The following is a 25,323-nucleotide window of genomic DNA, read 5'->3' as shown; positions in this document are numbered from 1 at the left end:
TCAGCTACGATCTACTCTCTTCTGCAAGAAGGAAGTCAGTACCAAGACTAAGTTATCTGTGCACCGTTCAATCTTTCGACCAACTTTGTTGTACGGGAGCGAAAGCTGGGTGGATTCAGGTTACCTTATCAACAAGGTTGAGGTTATGGATATGAAAGTAGCTAGGATGATTGCAGGTACTAGTAGATGGGAACAATGGCAGGAGGGTGTCCACAATGAGGAAATCAAAGAAAATCTGGGAATGAACGCTATAGATATAGCAGTCAGGGCGAACAGGCTTAGATGGTGGGGTCATGTTACACGCATGGGAGAAGCAAGGTTACCCAAGAGACTCATGGATTCAGCAGTAGAGGGTAGGAGGAGTCGGGGCAGACCGAGGAAAGGTACCTGGATTCGGTTAAGAATGATTTTGAAGTAATAGGTTTAACATCAGAAGAGGCACCAATGTTAGCACTGAATAGGGGATCATGGAGGAACTGTATAAGGGGGGCTATGCTCCAGACTGAACGCTGAAAGGCATAATCAATCTTAAATGATGATGATGATGATGATCTTGATTCTGCAAGTCCTATCTAAAATATCTGAAAAACTTGCTGTTGAACAAATCCAAAACTTCATGCCAAAATATTCCATTATTCTAAACAATCAACTTGGTTTTTAGCTGGGGAAAACCACTAAAGATGCAGTAAACAGTTTCATTGAGGAAATAAGTACATCATTAGACAAGAGAAATAAGGTGGCACGAATTCTCTGCAAACTTCACAAAGGCATATGATTCTGTAAACCGTGCATTACTTGTTTACAAACTTGAAAAGCATGGCATTAGAGGCAGTGCCCCACAATGGCTTAAATCCTACTTATCCAATAGAGAGCAAAGAGTTAGCATTTCTTCAAATGGCGCATATTATTTTTCTGACTGGAAAAAAATATCTCAGGGTGTTCCATAAGACTACATATTAGGCTTAGTTCCCTTTCACTTTTATGTTAATGACTCACCATTAAATATCAGCTCCCCATCGGTTCTGTTCGCAGTTGATATTTCTTTCTTGGTTGAAGATCAGGATTTGGAAAAAATTACCAAATGTGTGATCAGTACTCTCAGTACCTTAGAAACTTGGTTTCAGCTAAATGGGTTGAATCTAAACATACCTAAGGCTCACATGATGCAGTTCAAAACCAAACAATCAAAATGTGAAAAGATTAAGATTGTGCACAACAACCAAGGTTTAGAAGAAGTTGAATCAGTCAAATTCTTAGGTTTAAATGTAGATAAAAATTTGAGCTGGCAGGCACACATTGAATACCTGGCAAACAAACTGAGCAGCTTTGCATTTGCAATGTAAATATTATCAACTGCAGCTGACATGGACACACAAAAAGTAGCATTACAAGATATTTCAAATCCATTATTAGGTATGGTATTGTTTTTTGGGATAACTTGAATAACTTCAAGTAGATACTAAAAATACAGAGAAAAAATCATTCGAAATATGTCCACTGCAAATCACAAAGAACCATGTTGACCATTATTTAGAAAACTTAAAATATTCACTCTTCCATCCTTATACGCATATGAGATTATTATATTTTTATACAACAGATATGAATTATTTGATGAAAACCATTTGCCCATTCACATGATGCTAGAAGCAAAGAAAACTTTATGCTCCCCACCCACTGCCTCAGACTGTATGCCCAGGGACCTCAATACATGGGGACAAAAATCTGTAATAAATTAAAAGGGAACAAGTTGATGCAGATGAATTTAGGTTCACTTAAAAGAAAGCTTATGAGGTTCTGACACTTATGCGTTATTACTCAGTGGATGAATTCATGTAGGACAAACTGGAAATTTGAGCTGGATACAATGTGATTCACATTGCAAGAAATATACTTATAGTGTTATTATTTATTATATTGCTATTATTTATTAATGTAAAAATCATTGCAATTGTTTTATAAATTTTTGATATGTCTCCTGTATGCAAACTAAATGGATTGCAAATGTACATCATGAGATGAATAAAACTTCACAATAGTCAATTTCACTCCATCATTGTAGGACAGTGTGCATAGATTTGCATAGATTCTGTGCATATGAATTTCTTTTGTTAATACTGTTAGTGATTTATATCTGTATTCCACATAATGTTAACACTGTAGGTGGAAAATAAATACCTCTGGTCACACAGCAATTGCTAGTGATTCATAATGTGTGCTGCAGAATGGTTTGTATAACTTTGTGAAACCCATTTAGTTGATTTTTGTGCTGTACTGGAATGGATGAGTGGTACAAAAGCATTCAAATATATCCCTTAAACATAATGGAAGAAATAGGCATCCTCACAAATTCAAAACAAAATTAACATAGATTCTGTGTTAACAGCAGTGCACTACCTTATTGGTAGCCTCAAACTACAAGAGAAACCTTTTTACACTGTATAAACTGGACAGAAGCCTCCACAAAACTGCTTCTACTCCATCAGAAAACTTTATCATGTGTGTTGTGATGTCACTCATGTGTTAGGGATTAGTGAATTAGTTTATTTCAACCTACCACTGAAGTATTCAACATCTGTACATCATAAATCTGACTGTGCTTTCTCTGGTTTACTGCGTGAAGCAAAAAAAATAATATTATATCTAAGAACAGGAACTACCAAATAAGTGAAGTTTGTCATTCCAGTTTGGGATGTAAAAACTTATTTTTATACCATATGTTGACAAAAACGGTGTACCAATAATGCATAATCCATTGTTATAAAACACCACATTATCCTATTTTGTCAAAAACAAAGAGCAAATGTATCTACAAAAAACACATTTTAAACAAACACTGTATAAATGTGGACAAACATTGGAGCCTATTGCCAAAGAAAATATGAAGGGGCCAAATCTACAAATTATAGAGTGTTGCACAGAGCCAAACTTAATCATAGCTAACACTTGGTTCAAGAATCATGAAAGAAAGTTGTATACATGGAAGAGAGCTGGTGAACCAGAAGGTTTCTGATTGATCATGTAGTGGTTAAGACAGAGATTTCGGAACCAGGTTTTAAATTTTAAGACATTTCCAGTGGCAGATGTGGACTCTAATCACAATTTATGGATTATGTATTGTAGATTAAAACTGAAGAAACTGCAAAAAGATAGGAATTCAAGGAGATGGAACCTGGATAAACTGAAAGAATCAGAGGTTGTAGAGAGTTTCAGGGGGAGCAATAGGAAATGATTGACAAGAACAGAGACAGGAACACAGTAGAATTAGAACTGGGGGAGGGGGGGGGGGGTAGTATAAATCCTTAGGTAAAACAAGAAATATTGAATTTAACTAATGAAAGGAGAAAATATAAAAATGCAGTAAATGAAGCAGGCGAAAAGTGAGTACAAATGTCTAAAAAATGAGATCAACAGAAGGTGCAAAATGGCTAAGCAGGAATGGCTAGAGGACAAATGCCCTTTTGTTGGCAAATGGGACATTTGGTCCATAGGACTACTTATAAAACATGATATGGGGAGAAGATGCTTTATACTGAAGCCACTGAATATTGAACCATTGCACCCTTTTTGTCAACACTTTATGGTTACGTATTTTTCTCTCTAAAGGTACTGTGGACAAGAAATCATTCCTTGTCTTTGGTATAACGGTGAAGGGTTGTTGTTTTCATGCAGTGATAATGACATTCATCCACACAGAGGGTGTGTATATTGTTCGGGTAAAATTTCCTGTTCTTCGTGATGATACCGAAGTCCTGGTCACATGGTAGGTATGAATGCCCACTGACTAGGAATTTAAGGTGGATTACTTCTGGTGTGAAGTCTGCATGCAGAACCATGAATTGACACAGTAAGGCCATTTTTATATTCTGATTTTGCCCACCACATTGATCCAAGTACATAATCACTCACTTTGTTTGGACATTGTGTTTAATGTAATGCATGAGACATGATCCCATTTCTTGCTGACCTTGGGATGCTTCGCTCTCACTCCATACATACATGGTAGCTTTCTTGGTATATGGGTCATGTATTCCAAGGCAGTATGTCCGCAATTGCTGCTTGTAGTAACAGATACCTGTCATAAGTACCAGTGTCAGTAAATTCCTCATCAAATAAAAGGCAATCATGGGTGTATCACTGTCCTGATGTCTCCCTTCTGCTGCATGGCAATGCATTCCCATCCTCGCACTCTCAGCCTTTCGTTGATGTAACTCTCTTTCACATTCCCCTTTACCCTTCTCTTCTGTGGTGTCAGCTGCAGCATGTTTAATGTTACAGAGGTCATATTTATGACAGGAATCACTTGCAGGGGGGTGAAAGGACAGATTAAATCTTCTATTAAATATCTGACCAAACATGTAGTACAAGACCGGATCATCATGCTCGGCTTTATATAAATGGTATAACTTCCCCATGCTGAGGTCTCACTGTTTCATTCTCCATGCTGAGGTGTCACTGTTTCATTCATTCATGCATAATGGCTACAATATGCTGGAAACTATTTTATGAAGTTCTGTACCACAGCCATCTTTGCTATTGATGTTTTGTTTTTAGCAGGGCATGTGCCTCACTTATCGATGCGTGGCGTCTGGTGTTGCACTTTGCGCAAAAGAACACTTGTAAACCTACCATCTGATATCTGCAAAATGTTCTTAAAGAATGTTTTACACACCTTCACGTCCCTCTCCACTCTGGAAATTGTATAGGTGTGTTGTTACTTGTCGCTACTCTGTAGTGCCACAGAAATACATGCGTGCCACAGTAACTACCTTCACCATAGCAAAAATGTATGCCGACTGCAAGTAAAATTACCTAATGTATAGAACATGTCAAATAGATGTAGCTGGAGTTCAGGTGAAAAATGTTGACCGCATTCCTTCTGACATGCACATGCTCTGAGGTGGGACATCTCTTTGGCACTACATTTCCTTTCACGTTAATGTATTCTTCCCCTTTCGATTGCTTTACTTTTCGAATGTTCCGTGCTCACAGGAGTGCATTCCAGACCCATTTTCTTCCTCGTTGTGAAGCAGTTACAGTACCAGTACTACAATCACCCTTTGATATGTCCATGGTTGACATAGTGGGTATGGTATCCTTTGATGTACCAGGTAGATTGGGCTCTGCTAACATGATATGTAACTCATCCGCTGTACCACTTGCACACTGGCTGAATTGGCCAGGTGCACATTCCACATCACAGGCATCGGTAGTTGTGTCCAATTCAAATAGGTCTGAAATGGAAATATTCCTTATCCATATGAGTCAATGAGACCGTTCAGTGTGTGTCAACCACAATACTGTGAGTCTAAACTGCAGCTGTGTCCTTCGCCAGCCGTCACGTGTTGTATGACGAATGGTACGCTGTGCCACCGGCCTACTCGCTATGCAAACATGACGCAATAGTGGCCTATGTAATATAGGCCACTATTGTGCCCCATTTTGTATGGCACTGCACAGTGTATAAACAAAATCTGATGCTCCCACATTTTCCATGGTTTCCAAATACATGTCTGGCAATTGTAGGACATAATGGTAAGGTGTAAACTTATGTTCTGTGTGAATATCTCATTTTTTCCAAAAAATGTGGGTTAGGCCACTGCTGTGCTGATAGCCTCAAGTGTAAGGCTGTAGTGCATATATCACTAGTGGTAAGATAGATGCTGCCTACAGGAAAATTAAAGAGAGCTTTGCAGAAAAGAGAAACACCTGTATGGATAACAAAAGCCCTGTGGAAAACCAGTCTTAAGCAGAGAACGGAAATCAGAAAGGTGAAAGGAGTATACAGAGGTTCTATACGAGGGAGATTTCCTTGAGGGCAATATTATGGAAATGGAAGAGGATGTAGACGGGAAATATGATATTGTGTGAAGAACTTGACAGAACGCTGAAAGACCTAAGTTGAAACTAAGCCCCGGGAGTAGACAATATTCCGTTAGAACTACAATACACATAGCCTTAGGAGAGACAGCTGTGACGAAACTCTTCTATCTGGTGAGCAAGATGTGTGAGACAGGCAAAATACCCTCAGACTTCAAGAAGAATATAATAATTCCTATTTCAAAGAAAGCTGGTGTGAAAATTACTGAACTATTAGTTTAATAAGTCATAGTTCACAGAAGAATAACTGGTAGAAGCAACTCTCGGGGAAGATCAGTTTGGATTCTGGAGAAATGTAGGAACATGTGAGGAAATACTGACCAACAACTTGTCATAGAAGATAGGTTAAGCAAAGGCAAACCTACGTTCCTGCATTTGTAGACTTAGAGAAAGCTTTTGCCAATGTTGACTGGAATACTCTCTTTCAGATTTTGAAGGTGGCAGGGGTAAAATACAGGGAGGGAGTAAAAGGGTATTTACATTTTGTACTGAAACCAAATGGCAGTTGTAAGAGACAAGTGACATGAAAGGGAAGCAGTGGTTGAGAAGGGAGTGAAGCAGGGTTATAGCCTTATCCCTGATTTTAATCAATCTTTATGTTGAGCAAGCACTAAAGAAAACAAAATGAAAAATTTGAGTATGAATCAAAATCCAGGGAGAAGAAATAAAAACTTTGAGGTTGGCCAATGGCACTGTAATTCTGACAGAGACAGCAAAGGACTTGGAAGAATAGTTGAACAGAAGGGAGAGTATCTTGACAGGAAGATATAAGATCAACATCAAAAACAGAAATTTGTTAACATTGGATATAGATCCAAGAGTCAGGAAGTCTTTTCTCAAAGCATGTGTATGGAGTGTAGCCACATATGGAAGTGAAGCATGGACGATAAATGGTTTAGCCAAGAAGAGAAGAGAAGCTTTTGAAATGTGGTGTTGGTTGGGTAGACCCCGCAACTAATGAGGAAGTAATGAATAGAAATGGAAAGCAAAGAAATTTGTAGGACAATTTGACTAGAAGAAGGGAACAGTTGGTAGGACACATTCTGAATCATCAAGGTATCACAAACTTAGGCCAGGGGGGGGGGGGGGGGGGGATCAAGGTTAAAATCATAGACGGAGACTAAGAGATGAATACAGTCAGCAGATTCAGAAGGATGTAGGCTGCAGTAGCTAGTCAGAGATGAAGAGGCTTGCACGGGATAGAATAGCACGGAAAGCTGCTTCAAACCCAGTCTTTGGACTGAAGACCACAACAAGAACAAGAATGCAGAAAAAATTTTAAAATAATTGCTTATAAATAGTTTGTAATACGAAAAATTCTTTATAGTTACTCTGCTGTATGAAGTTATTGATTTTGGAGTAATGAATCAGAAAATGATTGTTAAAAAACTATAATTTTATATGCAGCAGAGGCCACTGGCTACTGATTTAGTGACTGAATTTTAGAGCAGACTATATGCTACTGTATTTATATTGTACTAGGATTTCATAACTTAACAGTTCTATCTCCATCACTGGCATGTGGTGCTGTTCATTTATTTATACACTGTGTTCCATAAATTCTGTCGTAAAGAAGAGCATTCAGGGATGTGGACTGACTCAAATTATATATTAATGAGCAGAAGCAAACACTTCTTGCTACTTTTTTTATAGTGTACAAACAACAAATTGTGACAAACACTTCTGCAATAAAACTATAATTATGGCTTTTACTTTGTATAAGAATGTTAGAAAAACAGTAACACTGAAAACAGCTACTGCTCCTCCTCTTATACAACTCTGCTACTGTTTTTTATCTAACACTTCAAACAAAGCATTTGTATAGCTTCATAGAGACTACTATCAGCAGTCTGCATAGTGGAAAAATGATCTACCTAACACAAATATTAAGAGTCTTGAAGAATTTACAATCTTGTTGCCAATTATTCAGATAAACTGTAGAAGAAGTGATTGCAGACGTATTCTTTCACTTTCTTTTTAAATATTTGCCAATATTTTCTGCGTGGGGTCCACTGGTAATATGTTAAGGAATTTTGTTCAAAAGTATAAAATTCCATTCTGAATCCTACAGAGGAATGCACAGTCTATATGGAAATTATTTCTTCTACCAGTATTGTGGTTGTGAATTACTGGGTTCATCTCAAATTCAGTCCTGTTTCTAACCAAAAATAAAAACAGTGAGTATATATATCTCCTCTTCTACCCTCCCTCTGACATTGAGCCTTGTTAATTTTTTTGTAAACGGAAACTTGATTGGGAGTTGAGGTCACTTAAAATAAATGGACAAATTTGTTGGTAACATTGGTATGAGGAGTACGAGAGGGACCTCTCTGGCTCCTGATCCTGTGAGGATAGTAGCTTCAATGATACTATTTCAGATACTTATAATCTGTGAATGGGTAGGATTACAGAATTTTGGAAAATTTACAGCATTTTGGAAGATTCAGATTCTGTAGTAGTAGGCTAATCATGAGACAATGAGTCATAAATACTACATTTCTACTTTCTGTTAAAACCAACTGCAAGGAAGAAAACAAAACAGCACATTCTTGTGTACACAATTTTTGTTTGAAATTATACATAAAGAGGAAGAATATATTTGAAAGAAACCATTTGCTTAATGCTTTAAATGCTCTGCTACCATAGTTAAAACTGACAGAAAAAGTTAACAAACTGGCACATTTTCACAGAACAGAACAATACAAAACAGAATTTTATTTATCACAGTCTGCTTAACAGAAAACTTGCAAAATGTTTTTAAACAAATACATATTAGTAGAGTATCATGTGAAAATTTGAAGTAAATTGGCCCAGCACTTTTTGAGATTTTTGCTAACAACGTATCCCTATTACATATATTTATGTATTATAGATATTATAAATATATATCCAATGACCATCCAAACATTTAAGAGTATTGTATAAAAGTTTGAAGTTAATCAATCAAGTACTTTACTAACAATCTGTATATTACCAACTGCGAAACACTGCCAGGTTCACTAATGTGTGTGTGTGTGTGTGTGTGTGTGTGTGTGTGTGTGTGTGTGTGTTTGTTTGTTTGTTTTCATACAAATATATCAGAAAAATATGTAACACATGCTTGTCTTAACATTTATTAGAATACCATGTAAAAATTTTAAGTAAGCTAGTCGAGAACTATTCAACATTTGTTGTAATAACATTAAATGGTGGTTTGTTGTTATATAGTAGTATAGATTTCTGTCATACGTAAACATTACTGTTTTTGAAGAGAACTCTAATTATCCATGTAAATCATTTATGCCAAGGTCGTCAACCATGTTGCACACCATATTTGCATTTAATGTTATTCTTGTCATACCATTTGCTAAATTGTAACCCTGTGTTTTCTACTTTTAAGGTATGGCTCCAATCCTGCGACAGGAAGCCCTTCAGTGCCATACAATGTTAGTTTACCTTGCTAAATTTTATGATCCACACAGCCAAAGGCATAGGTAAAATCACAGAAAATTCCAACAGAGTAAATTTTATTGTTTAGTTCTACTAGAACTGATTATGTGAGATCCATGTATTGCCTTTGTAGTAGTTGTTAAGGGGTATTACTAGAAAGACGATCCAGTATTTTGTTGTGAGCTGTTTTCTTAAACTATTTTTTTTTTTTTAAGTAAAGGATGGATATCAGTCTGCAGCTAGAGTACATTTGTTTACTTTCACTATATATTATTATTACCACCACATACCTCAGTCTTTCAGACAATACACCTTGACCACCAACTAACTGGATCTAGAGATTTTTATGAACTCTCCAACAGATGGATTGGTGAAACTGATGTCTGGCGGCTTAGAATGCATTGCCTGTCTAAGTAAGTTTGCATCTTTTGATGGACCATTTTTGTCTTTGTTTTTTCACCTATTGTTAGAAAGAATTGATTGAATTTGTAGCTGTAGTGTATTGAATTTCATATCGTCTATCTCACTGCTATTGTCATCTGGGATTTAAACATATAACTTGCCAAGTCTATTTGTTTCATATATAATAATCCTCCAAATAATTGTCTTTGTCTTGCATTTGAAATTTTGAATTTTTTTATGGATATTACACTGGTTTTCATTTTTTGGTGACACACTGAAGAATTTTGCAATACTACTTGTAGTGCATTTTTAAACTTCGATTAAAGCTTGTTCTTTGCATTAAATACAATTGTCACTACCTAGTACAGTACTTTGATTCCAGATGCAAGCCAACTTTTTTCAGCTTGCATTTTAAATATACCTGACCAGCTGTTATGGAAAACTGGATTAATAATGGTGTAAAAACCTTTTTTATGGTGTAATTATATTTCTCATCTGCTGTGTGTCTTTCTCATTTTGCATCCTGTAAATTCACTGTGAACAGTGTTACTGAGTCAGCATTTACAATTCTTTGAAATCTCCTTTTTACTCTCTTAGCTAAGCCTGACTGATGGGGATGTTTTGTTGCTGCCATTTGACCATCATGGTCAGATAAAACATTTCTTATGGGTCTCTCATCTATTTCATCAAAGACAGATGAACTCAGAAACAAATTATCAATTGCCTTTGCACTGTGTCCTTTTATTTTTATTGGAACATTACTGTGGGGATTAAACCAAAGTTGGACAACAGCTACTCCAAGTACCATTGATAAGAACCGTCAGAAATGAAATTCACATTGGAATCTCCCTTCATTATCACTTAGCAGTTATTTCCAGTAATCTTTATTAATACCATCTCTAAATGCCCAATGAAGTTTAAACTATTTCCTGATCAGGGTCCACAGACTGTCAGAATTGCTATTTGTATGTTTCCAAGTTACTGCTAAAGTACAGCACTCAAACAGTTGTTCAATGCTGTATTCACTGAGGTCTGTGGTCTGGGACTTCATTCAAATTTTGTGTATATAGCCACTCCCCCTATCCTCACATTACACAAACAGTTATTTGATATTAACACTTTGTCATCTGGTGGTACCACGGTGGTGTCGTGCACGAAACAGTGGTCAACAGCTGGCGACACCACAATGATGTCACGTGCATAGTATCGCTCCGTGGCTGGCGACATCACAGTGGTGTTGTGAGCATAGTATCACGCAGTGGCCGGCGACATTCTGTTGGTGTTTTGTTTAGGTAACAATAAGTTACACACGTCAACAAGTTTTTTGTTTTTATAAGTACTTGTGCTGTTGTATCATGGCAGACAAAAGAGACGATACAATTATTTATGATGAATGCGTGGACATCTTTTCTGACATTCCAGGCGACTTGGCCGAAGACATTGGATATAAAAAAAATGAAAGTGAAACAGAACCATTGGAAGGTAGTAAAATATGCCCAAGAAGAATTATGTGAAATACCAGCTTTTCTGATTGCACAGGTGGGAACTCTCCCTCCAATATATCCTACATTCTCATAACCCTCCTGGCCTCCACCTTTATTAGTCATTGTCCTTATATATCTAGCCCCTTCCCTGTTCCCATTCCAACAGCGCATAGTGCACTATTGCACCAATGCAAACAGCCTTTGTGTTTCTCTCTCTTTCTGTTATCCCCTCTTTCTCCCCTGCTCAACATCTAACCTCCAAGCTGCAACTAGCTGCCCTACAGTCTCCCCACCTTATCCCTACACGCTCCCACTTGTAGCACTTTACCATCCCCACTTCTACCCTGTTATCCCTCTCCCTCCCCAACCTAGCCTCCTCCTTACCTCCATCCAGTAGCCTCTCCCATGATTACTGCTGCTTGTAGTCTGACTTCAGCTGCCAGAGACTGTGGTCATGTGTGTGTGAGTACCATTTGCGTGTGTGTGCGTGTGTGTGTGAGTGTGTGTGTGTGTGTTTTGTCTATTTTCAACAAAGGCCTTGTTGGCCAGAAGCTCATTTTGTGACAGTCTTTTTGTTGTGCCTACCTGTGACTCAGTATCTCTGCTATATGGTGAGTAGCAACTACCCTTCTCATAATATCGTTACATTTGTAGAAATACACTTATGTTTTTCAGTGACCTGTATTGATATGAGAAGCTTATTTTTCTTACTGAGCAATATTCTTATGTTTTGATGGGAAAGTCCAAATGCATTATAATTGCTTACCAAAGCTGTCCAAACTGCCTTTTTTTGTTTCTTCATTTACTGCAGGAACTGTGTGTATCGTTATTTGGCAGCTCTTTCTTTCAGAAACATTTACCCTAAAAGAGGCCTAGTTTCCCGTAATTCCTTCACGAAAGAAGATGAAGTAAATATTCCAGAATTCGAAACCAGAACAGCTGTTAGCATGAGTGGCATAAAAGTAGGTACCTTAGGTGTTGCGAAACAACTCAAATCACTTAAGAAAGACAAGTCTTCCAGTCCAGATGGTATACCAGTCAGGTTCCTTTCAGAGAATGCAGACACAATAGCGCCTTTCTTAGTAATCATATACAACCCCTCACTTGACGAAAGGCCTGTTCCTACAGACTGGAAAGTAGCACAGGTCACACCAATATTCAAGAAAGGAAATAGAAGTAACCCACTGAATTACAGGCCCGTATCACTGACTTCAATTTGCAGTAGGATTTTGGAGCATATACAGTACTCAAACATTGTGAATCACCTTGAAGAAAATGGCTTACTGATACATAACCAACATGGATTCAGAAAATACCATTCTTGTGCAACACAGCTAGCTCTTTATTTCCATGAAGTAATGAGTGCTGTCGACAAGGGATCTCAGATCAATTCCATATTCCTAGATTTCCAGAAGGCTTTTGATACCGTTCCTCACAAGTGACTATTAATCAAGATGAGAACATATGGAGTATTGTCTCAGTTGTGTGACTGGATTCGTGATTTCCTCTCAGAGAGGTCACAGTTCGTAGTGATAGACGGTAAATCATCGAGTAGGACAGAAGTATATCTGGCATTCCGCAAGGTAGTGTCATAGGCCCTCTGCTGTTAATGATTTCCATGAATGATCTAGGTGATAATCTGAGCAGCCCCCTTAGATTGTTTGCTGATTATGCTGTAATTTACTGTCTAGTAAAATCAGATGATCAATTCCAATTACAAAATGATCTAGAGAGAATTTCTGTATGTTGCGAAAAGTGCCAATTGGCACTAAACAGAGAAAAATGTGAGGTCATCCACATGGGTACTAAAATAAATCCAATAAATTTTGGGTATACGACAAATCGCACAAATCTAAGGGCTGTCAGTTTGACTAAATACCTAGGAATTACAATTACGAGCAACTTAAATTGGAAAACCACATATATAATATTGTGGGGAAGGTGAAACAAAGACTTTGCTTTGTTGGCAGAACACTTAGAAGATGCAACAAACCCACTAAAGAGACAGTCTATGTTACACTTGTCCGTCCTCTGCTGGAATATTGCTGCGCGATGTGGGATCCTTACCAGGTAGGATTGACTGAGGACATCGAAAAAGTGCAAAGAAGGGCAGCCCGTTTCGTGTTATCATGCAATAGGGGTGAGAGTGCCACTGATATGACAACGTGAGTTGGGGTGGCAGTCACTGTAACAAAGGCAGTTTTCTTTGCGGCAAGAACTACTTACAAAATTGCAATCACCAACTTTCTCTTCCGAATGCGAAAATATTTTGTTGACCCACCTATGTAGGGAGAAATGATCATCACAATAAAATAAGAAAGTATTCAGAATCCCAGGGATTGGATAGACAGGTTTCTGGCTACACTGAATGCGTCTGGAAATTAGTCATGCAAGTAACTTCTTATCAACATGTTCTGATGTAAACCAAGCCATGAATGGTGAATCTGTCTGAGGGGCAACACAACAATACCATTCACGTGTGATTACCCCAATCTGTTAAGAAACTTATAAAGCTCCACATTTACATGTTCAACAGAATGCTTCAGCCATGGCTTGTCATATTGCTTAAAGAAAGTCACAATCATCATATTTGTGTTAAAGGCATTCTCTGCTATGTGCTTGATGTCACCTCAATCACCCAGTTTAGGTTATGGTCCAAACTGTCCCCCCACCCCCCACCAATAACCATAACAATAACCATAACCTGTGCATTGTGCATGATAATATACTTCACCCAGATCTTTCCCTACAGAGCTTAAATCCCAGGTGATATTGCTGAGCTTTGCACTTGGCTAAAACATTCTGTACTAATCCAGACATTCCCCTCCCATAACCACACCTTAGCTGAAGGACCTTCTCAGTCTTTCTGACCCTATGAATACTACTAACCTTAACTTGCACATTTTCCCCTGTCTTGCCTGCTCACTTTGTCTACACTCTTCAGAGCTGTGTAGCTGTAGCAGACATATAGACGAAAGCTAGCAAGCTTGCAGCATCTCTTAACTCTCTTGCCTGTTCTGGTAGGTTTGACTGCAGTTCAGCCGTGTACCCAATTCCCAACTTTTTGCTCCCAACTGCAGCCCGCAGCTGCTACAATTTTTTCTGTGTTACTGTCAGATAGTCTTTGAGTTCCTAAACTGACTGCTCTTTATACTGGAATTACTCCATGACCTCTTGACACTGTGCATATTATTATTATTATTATTATTATTATTATTATTATTATTACTATTATTATTTCTTACCTTTCTCAGACGTTATGTCTGGTTAAAAATGGGAAGTGATGCGGACCTTGATCAAGCGTGACTTCCTGTTAACTGTACGGTATATGTTACATTGCATTTAGGAACTTTCGGGTAACTGAACATGTATCAATAATTGTTGTTAATAATCCAACCCACTTCAAAAGTAATAGCAGTGTGCATAGCTATAACACCAGGAGAAAGGATGATCTTCACTATGCAGGGTTAAATCTGACTTTGGCACAGAAAGGGGTAAATTATGTTGCCACAAAAGTCTTTGGTCACCTACCAAACAGCATCAAAAGCCTGACAGATAGCCAACTAACATTTATAAATAAATTAAAAGAATTTCTAGATGACAACTACTCCTTCTACACATTGGCTGAATTTTTAGATAAAAAAAAAAAAAAAAAAAAGCTTAAACATTAGTGTCATGCAATATTTTGTGTAATGCAATAACTTGTACAGAAATCTTTTATTAACCTGACACATTCCACATCATTACGAAGTGTCGTATTCATGATCTATGGAGCAAGTATTAATCTAATCTACAGATTTCTGTAGTTGTATATATATGTTTGGGTGTAGCTGTATTGCGTCGATGTACTGGTGGATATTGTGTGGTATGACTCCTGTAGTTGATAGTATAATTGGTATAATGTCAACTTTATCCTGATGCCACATGTCTGACTTCCTCAGCCAGTTGGATGTATTTTTCAATTTTTTTCTCCTGTTATCTTCCATATATTTGTTGTATTGGGTATGGATATTTCGATTAGTTGTGTTAATTTCTTCTTTTTATTGGTGAGTATGATGTCAGGTTTGTTATGTGGTGTTGTTTTATCTGTTATAATGGTTCTGTTCCAGTATAATCTGTATTCATCATTCTCCAGTCCATTTTGTGGTGCATACTTGTTTGTGGGAATGTGTTCTTGTTTTAGTTTATGTTGTATGGCAAGTTGTTGATGTATTATTTTTGCTACATTTTCAGTCTTCTGGTGTAGTCTGTATATGCTAGTATTGTACATCTGCTTGTGATGTTATCTACTGTTTCTATTTGTTGTTTGCAAAGTCTGCATTTATCTGTTATGGTATTGGGATCTTTAATAATTTGCTTGCTGTAATATCTGGTGTTTATTGTTTGATCCTGTATTGCAATCATGAATCCTCCCATCTCACTGTATATATTGCCTTTTCTTAACCATATGTTGGATGTGTCTTGATTGATGTGTGGCTGTGTTAAATGATACGGGTGCTTGCCATGTAGTGTTTTCTTTTTCCAATTTACTTTCTTCGTATCTGTTGATGTTATGTGATCTAAAGGGTTGTAGAAGTGGTTATGAAATTGCAATGGTGTAGCCGATGTATTTATATGAGTGATTGCTTTGTGTATTTTGCTAGTTTCTGCTCGTTCTATAAAGAATTTTCTTAAATTGTCTGCCTGTCCATAATGTAGGTTTCTTATGTCGATAAATCCCCTTCCTTCTTCCTTTCTGCTTAATGTGAATCTTTCTGTTGCTGAATGTATTCTATATTTGTGGCATTGTGATCGTGTAAGTGTATTCAGTGCTTCTAGGTCTGTGTTACTCCATTTTACTACTCCAAATGAGTAGGTCAATATTGGCATAGCATAAGTATTTATAGCTTTGTCTTGTTTCTTGCTGTCAATTCTGTTTTCAGTATTTTTGTTAGTCTTTGTCTATATTTTTTTCTTTTAATTCTTCTTTAATATTTGTATTATCTATTCCTATTTTTTGTCTGTATCCTAGATATTTATAGGCATCTGTGTTTTCCATCACTTCTATGCAGTTGCAGTGGTTATCCAATATGTAATCTTCTTGTTTAGAGTGTTTTCCCTTGACTATGCTATTTTTCTTATATTTGTCTGTTCCAAAAGCCATATTTATATAATTGCTTAATACTTCTGTTATCTTTAGTAATTGGCTGAGTTGTTGATTTGTTGCTACCAGTAGTTTTAGATCATCCATGTGTAGCAAATGTGTGATTTTGTGTTGGTATGTTCCAATAATATTATATCCATAATTTGTATTGTTTAGCATGTTGGATAGTGGGTTCAGAGCAAGGCAGAAACAGAAAGGACTTAATGAGTCTCCTTGGTATATTCCACACTTAATCTGTATTGGCTGTGATGTGATATTATTTGAATTTGTTTGGATATTAAGTGTGGTTTTCCAATTTTTCATTACTATGTTTAGGAACTGTATCAATTTAAGATCTAATTTGTATATTTCCACTATTTGTAGTAACCATGAGTGGGGTACACTATCAAAAGCTTTTTGGTAATCAATGCATGCGTAGTGTAGGGACCTTTGTTTAATTTTAGCTTGATATGTCATCTCTGCACCTGTTATCAGTTGCTCTTTACATCCTCGTGCTCCTTTGCAGCAGCCTTTTTGTTCTTCATTTATAATTTTGTTCTGTGTTGTATGTGTCATTAATTTCTGTGTAATGACTGAAGTTCATATTTTGTATATTGTTGGTAGGCATGTTATGGCGTGATATTTTGCTGGGTTCGCTGTGTCTGCTTGATCTTTAGGTTTCAGATAAGTTATTCCTTGTGTAAGTGTATCAGGGACTGTGTATGGGTCTGCAATGTAACTGTTAAATAATTTTATAGAGGGATACATTCCACGTGGGAAAAATATGTCTGCTTGTGTCTGTGTATGTGCGGATGGTTATGTGTGTGTGTGCGAGTGTATACCTGTCCTTTTTTCCCCCTAAGGTAAGTCTTTCCGCTCCCGGGATTGGAATGACTCCTTACCCTCTCCCTTAAAACCCACAGCCTTTCATCTTTCCCTCTCCTTCCCTCTTTCCTGATGAAGCAACCTTTTGTTGCGAAAGCTTGAATTTTGTGTGTATGTTTGTGTTTGTTTGTGTGTCTATCGACCTACCAGCACTTTTATATGTTAAATAATTTAGTTAGATGTGAATGTGTTGAGATGAACTTCTTTAGCCAGATATTTGCTATTTTATCTTTTCCAGAGGCTTTCCAATTGTGCGTAGAATTAATTGCTCGGGTGACTTCATGTTGCAAAATTATCACTTCAGACTTTGTTGTATCATCTTGTATGTGTCTGTTTCTGCTTGTATCCACCATGCATGTCTGTTATGTTGTACCGGGTTTGACCATATGTTGCTCCAGAAGTGTTCCATGTCTGTTATGTTTGGGGATTGTCTATTTTAATGTGAGTGTTATCTATTGTCTGGTAAAATTTTTCGTTTGTGTTGAATGTTTGGATTTGTTTCCTTCTATTTTCACTTTTTTTTTTTTTTTTGTATCTTCTAAGTCGTTTGGCCAATGCTTGTAATTTCTGCTTCTTTTCATCTAATTGCTCTATTGCTTCTTGTTGTGAGATTTTACCCAACCTTTTTTGTTTTTTGTCTGATATTTAATTTCTTATAAATTGTGTTAGCTGTCCGATGTCTTTTCTCAGTTTTTCTATTCCGATCTGTAGCCTGTGTTGCCATGCTGGTTTTGTGGGTTTCTTCTGTGTGTTGGTTGGTTCTGATCTCTGCCTAGTGTGTATATTTAGTGTAGTGAGTGCTCCTATATAAACCAGTAGTTTTAACTCTTCCATAGTTGTATTTTCATTTATTTTGTTGTGTATGATTGTATAGATAGTTGTTATTGTTGTTTCGACTTGTGAGTTATTTGGTGGTCTATGCAAGAATGGTCTAATGTCCGTATTTGTGTCTTTGTATTATATATATGTCAGCTGAAATTTTTCTTCTATATCTAACATGTGTGTCACTTCCTGTTCTATTTGTGCTTGTTCTGGTGGCCATCTTAAGATTTCAATTTCCTCTGATTGCTTAATTGATGCGTGTCGTCCTTTGTTTGTTTGCTCTGGGATGTTTGAGTCTATTACTGTATTTTCTTCTCCTCCTTCTTCTGATTGCACATTATTTTGTTCCAGTATTTGTTGTACTTGTTGTTTGATGTTTTCTAATTCTGACTGGGGTCCTATTATTTTTTATTACTACACGGATCTGATCAGCTAGTCGTTGTTCTGTTAAAAATTTTAATTCTGGGTATCTGGTAATAAATGTTATGTATATTTGCGATCTGTATCCAGTTGTGTTGGTTCCTAAGTTTGTTGCTTGGTAATAACAGGACATGAGGTGTTGGTTAACTTCATCTGGCCACCTCATCCTCTGTCTTTGATTTCCTTCTAGAGTGGTTGCAGGAAGCATATCCTGCAAAACACATCTATTTGGATTTAAATCATTTTTCATGTGGCTAGCAATGTCGTTACCATTGTGGACGGGCATAGAGTTCAAGCGTCGTCCCCGATCATGATAGCGCTTGTCCGAGGCTTCATTAGTATTACTATTATTATTGTTACTACTACTACTACTACTACTACTACTACTATTATTATTATTATTATTATCTTCTTTCCTTTCTCAGACTTTAGGTCTGGTTAAAAATGGAAAGTGACGCGAACCTTGATCAAGCGTGACTTCCTTTTAACTGTACGGTATATGTTACATTGCATTTAGGAACTTTCAGGTAATTGAACTTGTATCAATAATTACAGATTTCTGTAGTTGTATATATACGTTTGGATGTAGCTGTATTGCGTTGATGTACTGGTGGATATTGTGTGGTATGACTCCTGTAGTTGATAGTATAATTGGTATAATGTCAACTTTATCCTGACGCCACATGTCCTTGACTTCCTCAGCCAGTTGGATGTATTTTTCAATTTTTTCTCCTGTTTTCTTCTGTATATTTGTTGTATTGGGTATGGATATTTCGATTAGTTGTGTTAATTTCTTCTTTTTATTGGTGAGTATGATGTCAGGTTTGTTATGTGGTGTCGTTTTATCAGTTATAATGGTTCTGTTCCAGTATAATTTGTATTCATCATTCTCCAGTACATTTTGTGGTGCAAGTGTGTATGTGGGAATGTGTTGTTTTATTAGTTTATGTTGTATGGCAAGTTGTTGATGTATTATTTTTGCTACATTGTCATGTCTTCTGGGGTACTCTGTGTTTGCTAGTATTGTACATCCACTTGTGATGTTATCTACTGTTTCTATTTGTTGTTTGCAAAGTCTGCATTTATCTGTTGTGGTATTGGGATCTTTAATAATATGCTTGCTGTAACATCTGGTGTTTATTGTTTGACCCTGTATTGCAATCATGAATCCTTCCATCTCACTGTAAATATTGCCTTTTCTTAGCCATGTGTTGGATGCGTCTTGATTGATGTGTGGCTGTGTTAAATGATACGGGTGCTTGCCATGTAGTGTTTTCTTTTTCCAATTTACTTTCTTCATATCTGTTGATGTTATGTGATCTAAAGGGTTGTAGAAGTGGTTATGAAATTACAATGGTGTAGCCGATGTATTTATATGAGTGATTGCTTTGTATATTTTGCTAGTTTCTGCTCGTTCTATAAAGAATTTTCTTAAATTGTCTGCCTGTCCATAATGTAGGTTTCTTATGTCGATAAATCTCCGTCCTTCTTCCTTTCTGCTTAATGTGAATCTTTCTGTTGCTGAATGTATTCTATATTTGTGGCACTGTGATCATGTAAGTGTATTCAGTGCTTCTAGGTCTGTGTTACTTCATTTCACTACTCCAAATGAGTAGGTCAATATTGGTATAGCATAAGTATTTATAGCTTTTGTCTTTTTTCTTGCTGTCAATTTTGTTTTCAGTATTTTTGTTAGTCTTTGTCTATATTTTTCTTTTAGTTCTTCTTTAATATTTGTATTATCTATTCCTTTTTTTTTGTCCGTATCCTAGATATTCATAGGCATCTGTTTTTTCCATCGCTTCTATGGAGCCGCTGTGGTTATCCAATATGTAATCTTATTGTTTAGTGTGTTTTCCCTTGACTATGCTATTTTTCTTACATTTGTCTGTTCCAAAAGCCATATTTATATCATTGCTGAATACTCCTGTCTATTATTATTATTATTATGACTATTGTCTGATTTAGAAGTGACTGAATGGTTAAACTGTCAACTGAATCCTGGGACTGGGTGGATGATGCTACTTGGTTGCTTTCAGACTAGATGTAGTAATAGGATATGGCCATAAAAATTCAGTGTTTCATCATCTTGCAAAATGACCATCGGTACTGCAAGAAGTTGAATCATGCAGGTGATTTGCATTTAATATGATAGATAAACCACTGAGGGTGGCTGAACTGTTAGTGAAGGGACTAAATCTTGTGTCCACTTCTGAGAAACTACCCACCAAGAATTTTGTTAAGTGTCGTAGAGTATGGTGTTTTGGAACTTCACAGTTAAGACTGCAGAGGAAAAAATTGAGGCAAAAGATTCACAAATCTTAACTATGATGCCCACATAGGACACCTGAGGAAAGAAAATCACTTTGATCCTTAAGCAAGGGCTCTGGTGTAATAATTTTATGTACTGACAAGGGCAACACCAATATCTTCTTCTGGTAAAAATATGAATTTATAGCAGAACTGATTACACTGTCATTCTTGAAGGAAACTAAAGACATGAAACAACGGAAAACATGTGCTCATCCTATATCCAACTGCTTTCCTGGCAAACTTAGGAGTAGAATCACTTGCCCCATTAAGACTTTACGGTTTGCCAAATATACATAAAGAAAAGGCTCCACTGTTCCTTACTGTTAGTAAAATTAGAGCTCCAACATAATGTGGTCTTTGGTCGAAATACTGGTTTGATTCAGCTCTCCACACTAGTCTATATCATATAGGCTGCTTCACCTCCACAAAAATACCACAAAATTGTGTGACACATCCTGTAATATTTTGAAAGATTGAGGGACCAACACCAAAAAGTAATAACAGCTAATACTGAATGAATACAATGAAGGGAAGCATTAATGGTTGTATATTCGTTTTATGTGTGGAATAGTATCATATAAATTCCAAAACATCTACACTGGCAGACAACTGAAGATAGATAACAATTATCTCATGAAACGTACAAGCATTTCTGAAAAAACAGACACTGTTAATGATCCATAGCTGCACAAAATAACTTGAAATTAATTTGTGGAATGCAAAATCCTTGACATCAGATTTATTAGGTACAGATCTACTACACAATAAATTGATGTCAAGGAATTAATCTTCAGCAAATTAATTTCAAATTATCTCATGAAAGCCTCCTTACAAAGTTTAAGGAACCAGTATTATCTGAGGAGTCTCAGAACCCTGTGCAGCCCCCTACATATCATTCCCATAAGGAGCACCATGAGAGATTAGATCGATTACTGAGTGCACAGAACCATTTAAGCAGTCATTCATCACACTCTCCACATATGAATGAAATGGGAAGAAATCATAACATGTCATCCAGTGGTAGGTACTCTCAATCAGAGAGCATTGCTGTAAATGAAATCTTGTGAGGTTCCAGGGATGGTGGGACGATGTAGAGTGTAATCATTATATAATAGGGACAGCTCTGATCTCTCTCTCTCTCTCTCTCTCTCTCTCTCTCTCTCTCTCACACACACACACACACACACACACACACACACACACACACACACACACAATACAGTTGGAATGTTTTGGAGCACCAAGAAAAAACAGGATCTGTGTGTGTATGGCGGACGTACTTGCTAGCTACTATTTTTGTATCTTCCATAGTTATATACATGTATTTGTGTTTAACTTCTTTTGTGTTTCCTTTCCTCACAGCTTTCCTTCTCCAGTCTCAGAGCAGAGTGGAGTGGAGTTCAGCGACAGCTCATCATTTGTACACAGATTGTAAATCATTTAGTTTAGTGGTATTCTTGTGCACTGGTGGTGGTTGGTGAATGGTGGCAAGGTTGTGAATCTCCGGGAGAAAGACAAACGTCAATACTGACTGCAGAGCTGTCCCCTTACATTTTATAACCTGGTTTGAGGTATTTCTTAAAGCTGAAAGGAAATCTGAGCCAGCATGAGGCACCTCACCTGTTGGGACTGTGACAATTGTGTTGGAGAGGTCTGGACAAGCACAGAGGAGGGCAAGGGGGGCAGGATATGGGGGGGGGGGGGGGGGGGATTTCTTGTCATTCGGAAATCCAGTGTTATGTTAAGTGGCTTTTCCTGCTTAGTAAGATCAGCAAGAAACAGATTTAAGATTAGCTGAATGATCGGCATGAAAATTTCATCTCCAAGGCTAACAACATTTTGTATCAATGGTCAAAGTTCAAGAGAAATACACAATAATATGCTTTAGACATGTATGTTCTGAACAAAGTTGTGGGGGACAGATGGGGAGGAGGCGTGGGTGGGAAATACCCGATGCGGTTTGACAGCCCTTGTTGCAAAAGCATTGAGCTTCACTGGAAATTTAAACGTAATGAAAGCCTCACAGACAAACAAAAACCAAACAAAGCCAAAATTAGCATAAAAGAGCCATGCACTAAGCTTTCAGCAAATTCAAAAGTAATAATTCTGTATACCAATGTGAAAGAAAATACAAAGAAGTTCTGGTCACAGGTTAAATCAGTAAATCAATGGAAACCATGTTTGTCCAGTGACTAATGGCTTTGAAATGGAGGATGACACAGAAAAGACCAAAATACTAAACGTGTTCCTCTAAAACCATTTCACAGAGGAAGATATGCTCTGCAGTACCTCCTTTAAATCATCCTATGAATGACGAAATTAATTATATCAAAAATAAGTCACCATGGGATAGCATCATAACTGAAATAATGCAACAGAGAGACAGCAAATGGACCTGACAGTACACCAGAACTGTAACACATAGAGTATGAGGGGAAAAAAACATTGCCCTCTTCTAGCAGCAATGTACTGCTGTGGAGTAAAGTATTCCTGATGTTAGAAACAAGCACAGGTCATTCTCATTTTCAAAAAACTATAGGCTTATATCTTAGACATCAGTCAGTTGTAGAATTTTGGAACATGTTTTAGCTCACATCTCATGACATGTCTGGGGGTGGAAAACCACCTCTGTAGGAATCAACATGAATTCCAAAACTGAAGATAGCATGAAAATCAGCTCATTCTGTTCATCCATGAGACCCAAAATGCAGTAGATACTGGCACTCTGATAGACAGCATGTTTCTTGCGTTCTGTAGGTCATTCAATACATTCCACACTGCCACATAATGAACAAAATACAAGCATACAGAATATCAGACCAATGTGTGATTGGATTGAAGAGTTTCTAGCAAATAGAACACAGTATGCCATTCCCAATGGAGAAGAGTCTTCAGACATAAAAGTGAATTCCAAGTGTACTGCGTGTGACTGTTATAGGTTGATTACTTTTCACAATACATATAAATGACATAATAGACAACACTGGAAGTTCCATGAGCTTCCCATGGATGATGCTGTAGTACAAAGAGAAGTTGCAACACTGGAAAATTGTAATGAAATGCAGGAAAACCAGCAGGATAGACACTTGGTGCAGGGGGTGGCAACTGACCTTCAGTCTAAACAAATGTAATCTATTTTGCATACACAGCAAGAGAGACCACTTATTGTATGATTAAACAATCGCAGAAGAGTAATTTGAAGCAGTTACTTCCATAATATACCTATGAGTACGCGTATGAAGTGATTTAAAGGGGAACAATCACATAAAATTAACTGCAGGAAAAGCAGATGCCAGACTGGGATTAACTGAAAAATCCTCAGAAAATGTAGTCTGTCGACAAAGGTGGAAGCTTACAAAATCCTCATTTGACCAATACTTGAATAGTGCTTGTCAGTATGGACTGGACTGATTGAGGAAATAGAGAAGATCCATGGGACAGCAATGCATTTCATTACAGGTTCATTTAGCAAGAAATGATCAACTAACTCCAATTCTGCTGCAAGAGAGGCATTCTGCTTCATGGTGCGGTTTATTACCAAAGTTCCAGGAGTGTAGAAGAAACAACAAATGTAGTATATTGTTTATTCCTAGGTATATCTTACAAAAAGGCTGTGAAGATAAAATTAGAGATATTTATGCCTACACAGAGGCTTACCAGCTTTTGTTCTCCCTGCAGACCATTTGCAACTGGAACAGGAAAGTAGGGAAGTGACAGTGGTACACAAAGTACCCTCTCCCATACACTGTAGGGTGGCTTACAGAATATAGATGTTGATGTAGACATGCTCAGAGTAGTGTTGTCATCAATACTTTCAACAGTTTTGATCTTATGTTGAAAAATAACATTGACCTAGATAATTTTTAATCACTTGGAAATATATTCATACTTAAAGTAATATTACCTTCACAAAAAATGTAATTTTTTTCTCACCTGTTTTATCTCCCATAGTAATTTCTTACTTATGTCCAGCTTCTTCTTGATTGTGACTTTTTTAATTGCAACTCTTGTACCCTGAAAAACAAATATTATAAGAGGATTACTGCCAGGTCGCATACTAAGTTTTTAACATATTTTGAAGAATGAAAATGGAGTGAAGTGGAGGTTTCTTGAATGGAGGGGAATAGGCCTAATTATTTTTGTAGTGGTATTTATAGTCCCATGCCTTTCATCCTCTTGTTTTGTTTCCACATACATAATATGTTCTGTATCACATATTCAAACTTTTCCATTTATTTCTAGCGGATTTTGTCTCTATTAGTGCCAATGTATAAAACAGCTGACCTTACATTAGCACAAGAAATGAAGTCAAATCAAGCTCAACTTAGATATTGTCATGTTAATCTCACATTATTTTGCAGTGAACTAAGATCAACACTGACCAGCAAAATTTTGGGGATCAGTTCAGGTGAAGTCATCAGTTCACAACTTAGTTCCATTACACAAGAATAGAGTTCATAATGTGCAAATACAAATTGTAAATAAGTAAACAATAAAGAAGTTGATTCCTTTAAATACCTAGGAGACTGGATTACATACAATGCAAAAGAAAAGACAGCTATAGAA

At 37.0% G+C, this 25,323-nt stretch overlaps 1 protein-coding gene across 1 annotated transcript in view; it reads right to left on the bottom strand.

The window, feature by feature from the left end:
* LOC124613268 (atrial natriuretic peptide receptor 1-like) overlaps positions 1-24,813 on the bottom strand; it is a 412,251-nt gene extending 387,438 nt beyond the window's left edge. Inside the window, exon 1 of the mRNA XM_047141960.1 lies at positions 24,691-24,813. Within this exon, the coding sequence (XP_046997916.1) occupies positions 24,691-24,813 (123 nt within the window). The remainder of the gene's footprint in view (positions 1-24,690) is intronic.
* Between the last annotated feature and the right edge of the window lie 510 nt (positions 24,814-25,323).

This window comes from Schistocerca americana, chromosome 4 (assembly GCF_021461395.2).
Source record: "Schistocerca americana isolate TAMUIC-IGC-003095 chromosome 4, iqSchAmer2.1, whole genome shotgun sequence".
In the NCBI taxonomy this organism is placed as follows: domain Eukaryota; kingdom Metazoa; phylum Arthropoda; class Insecta; order Orthoptera; family Acrididae; genus Schistocerca; species Schistocerca americana.
The sequence above is the reverse complement of the archived record's forward strand: the minus strand, read 5'-3'. Positions and strand labels throughout refer to the sequence as shown.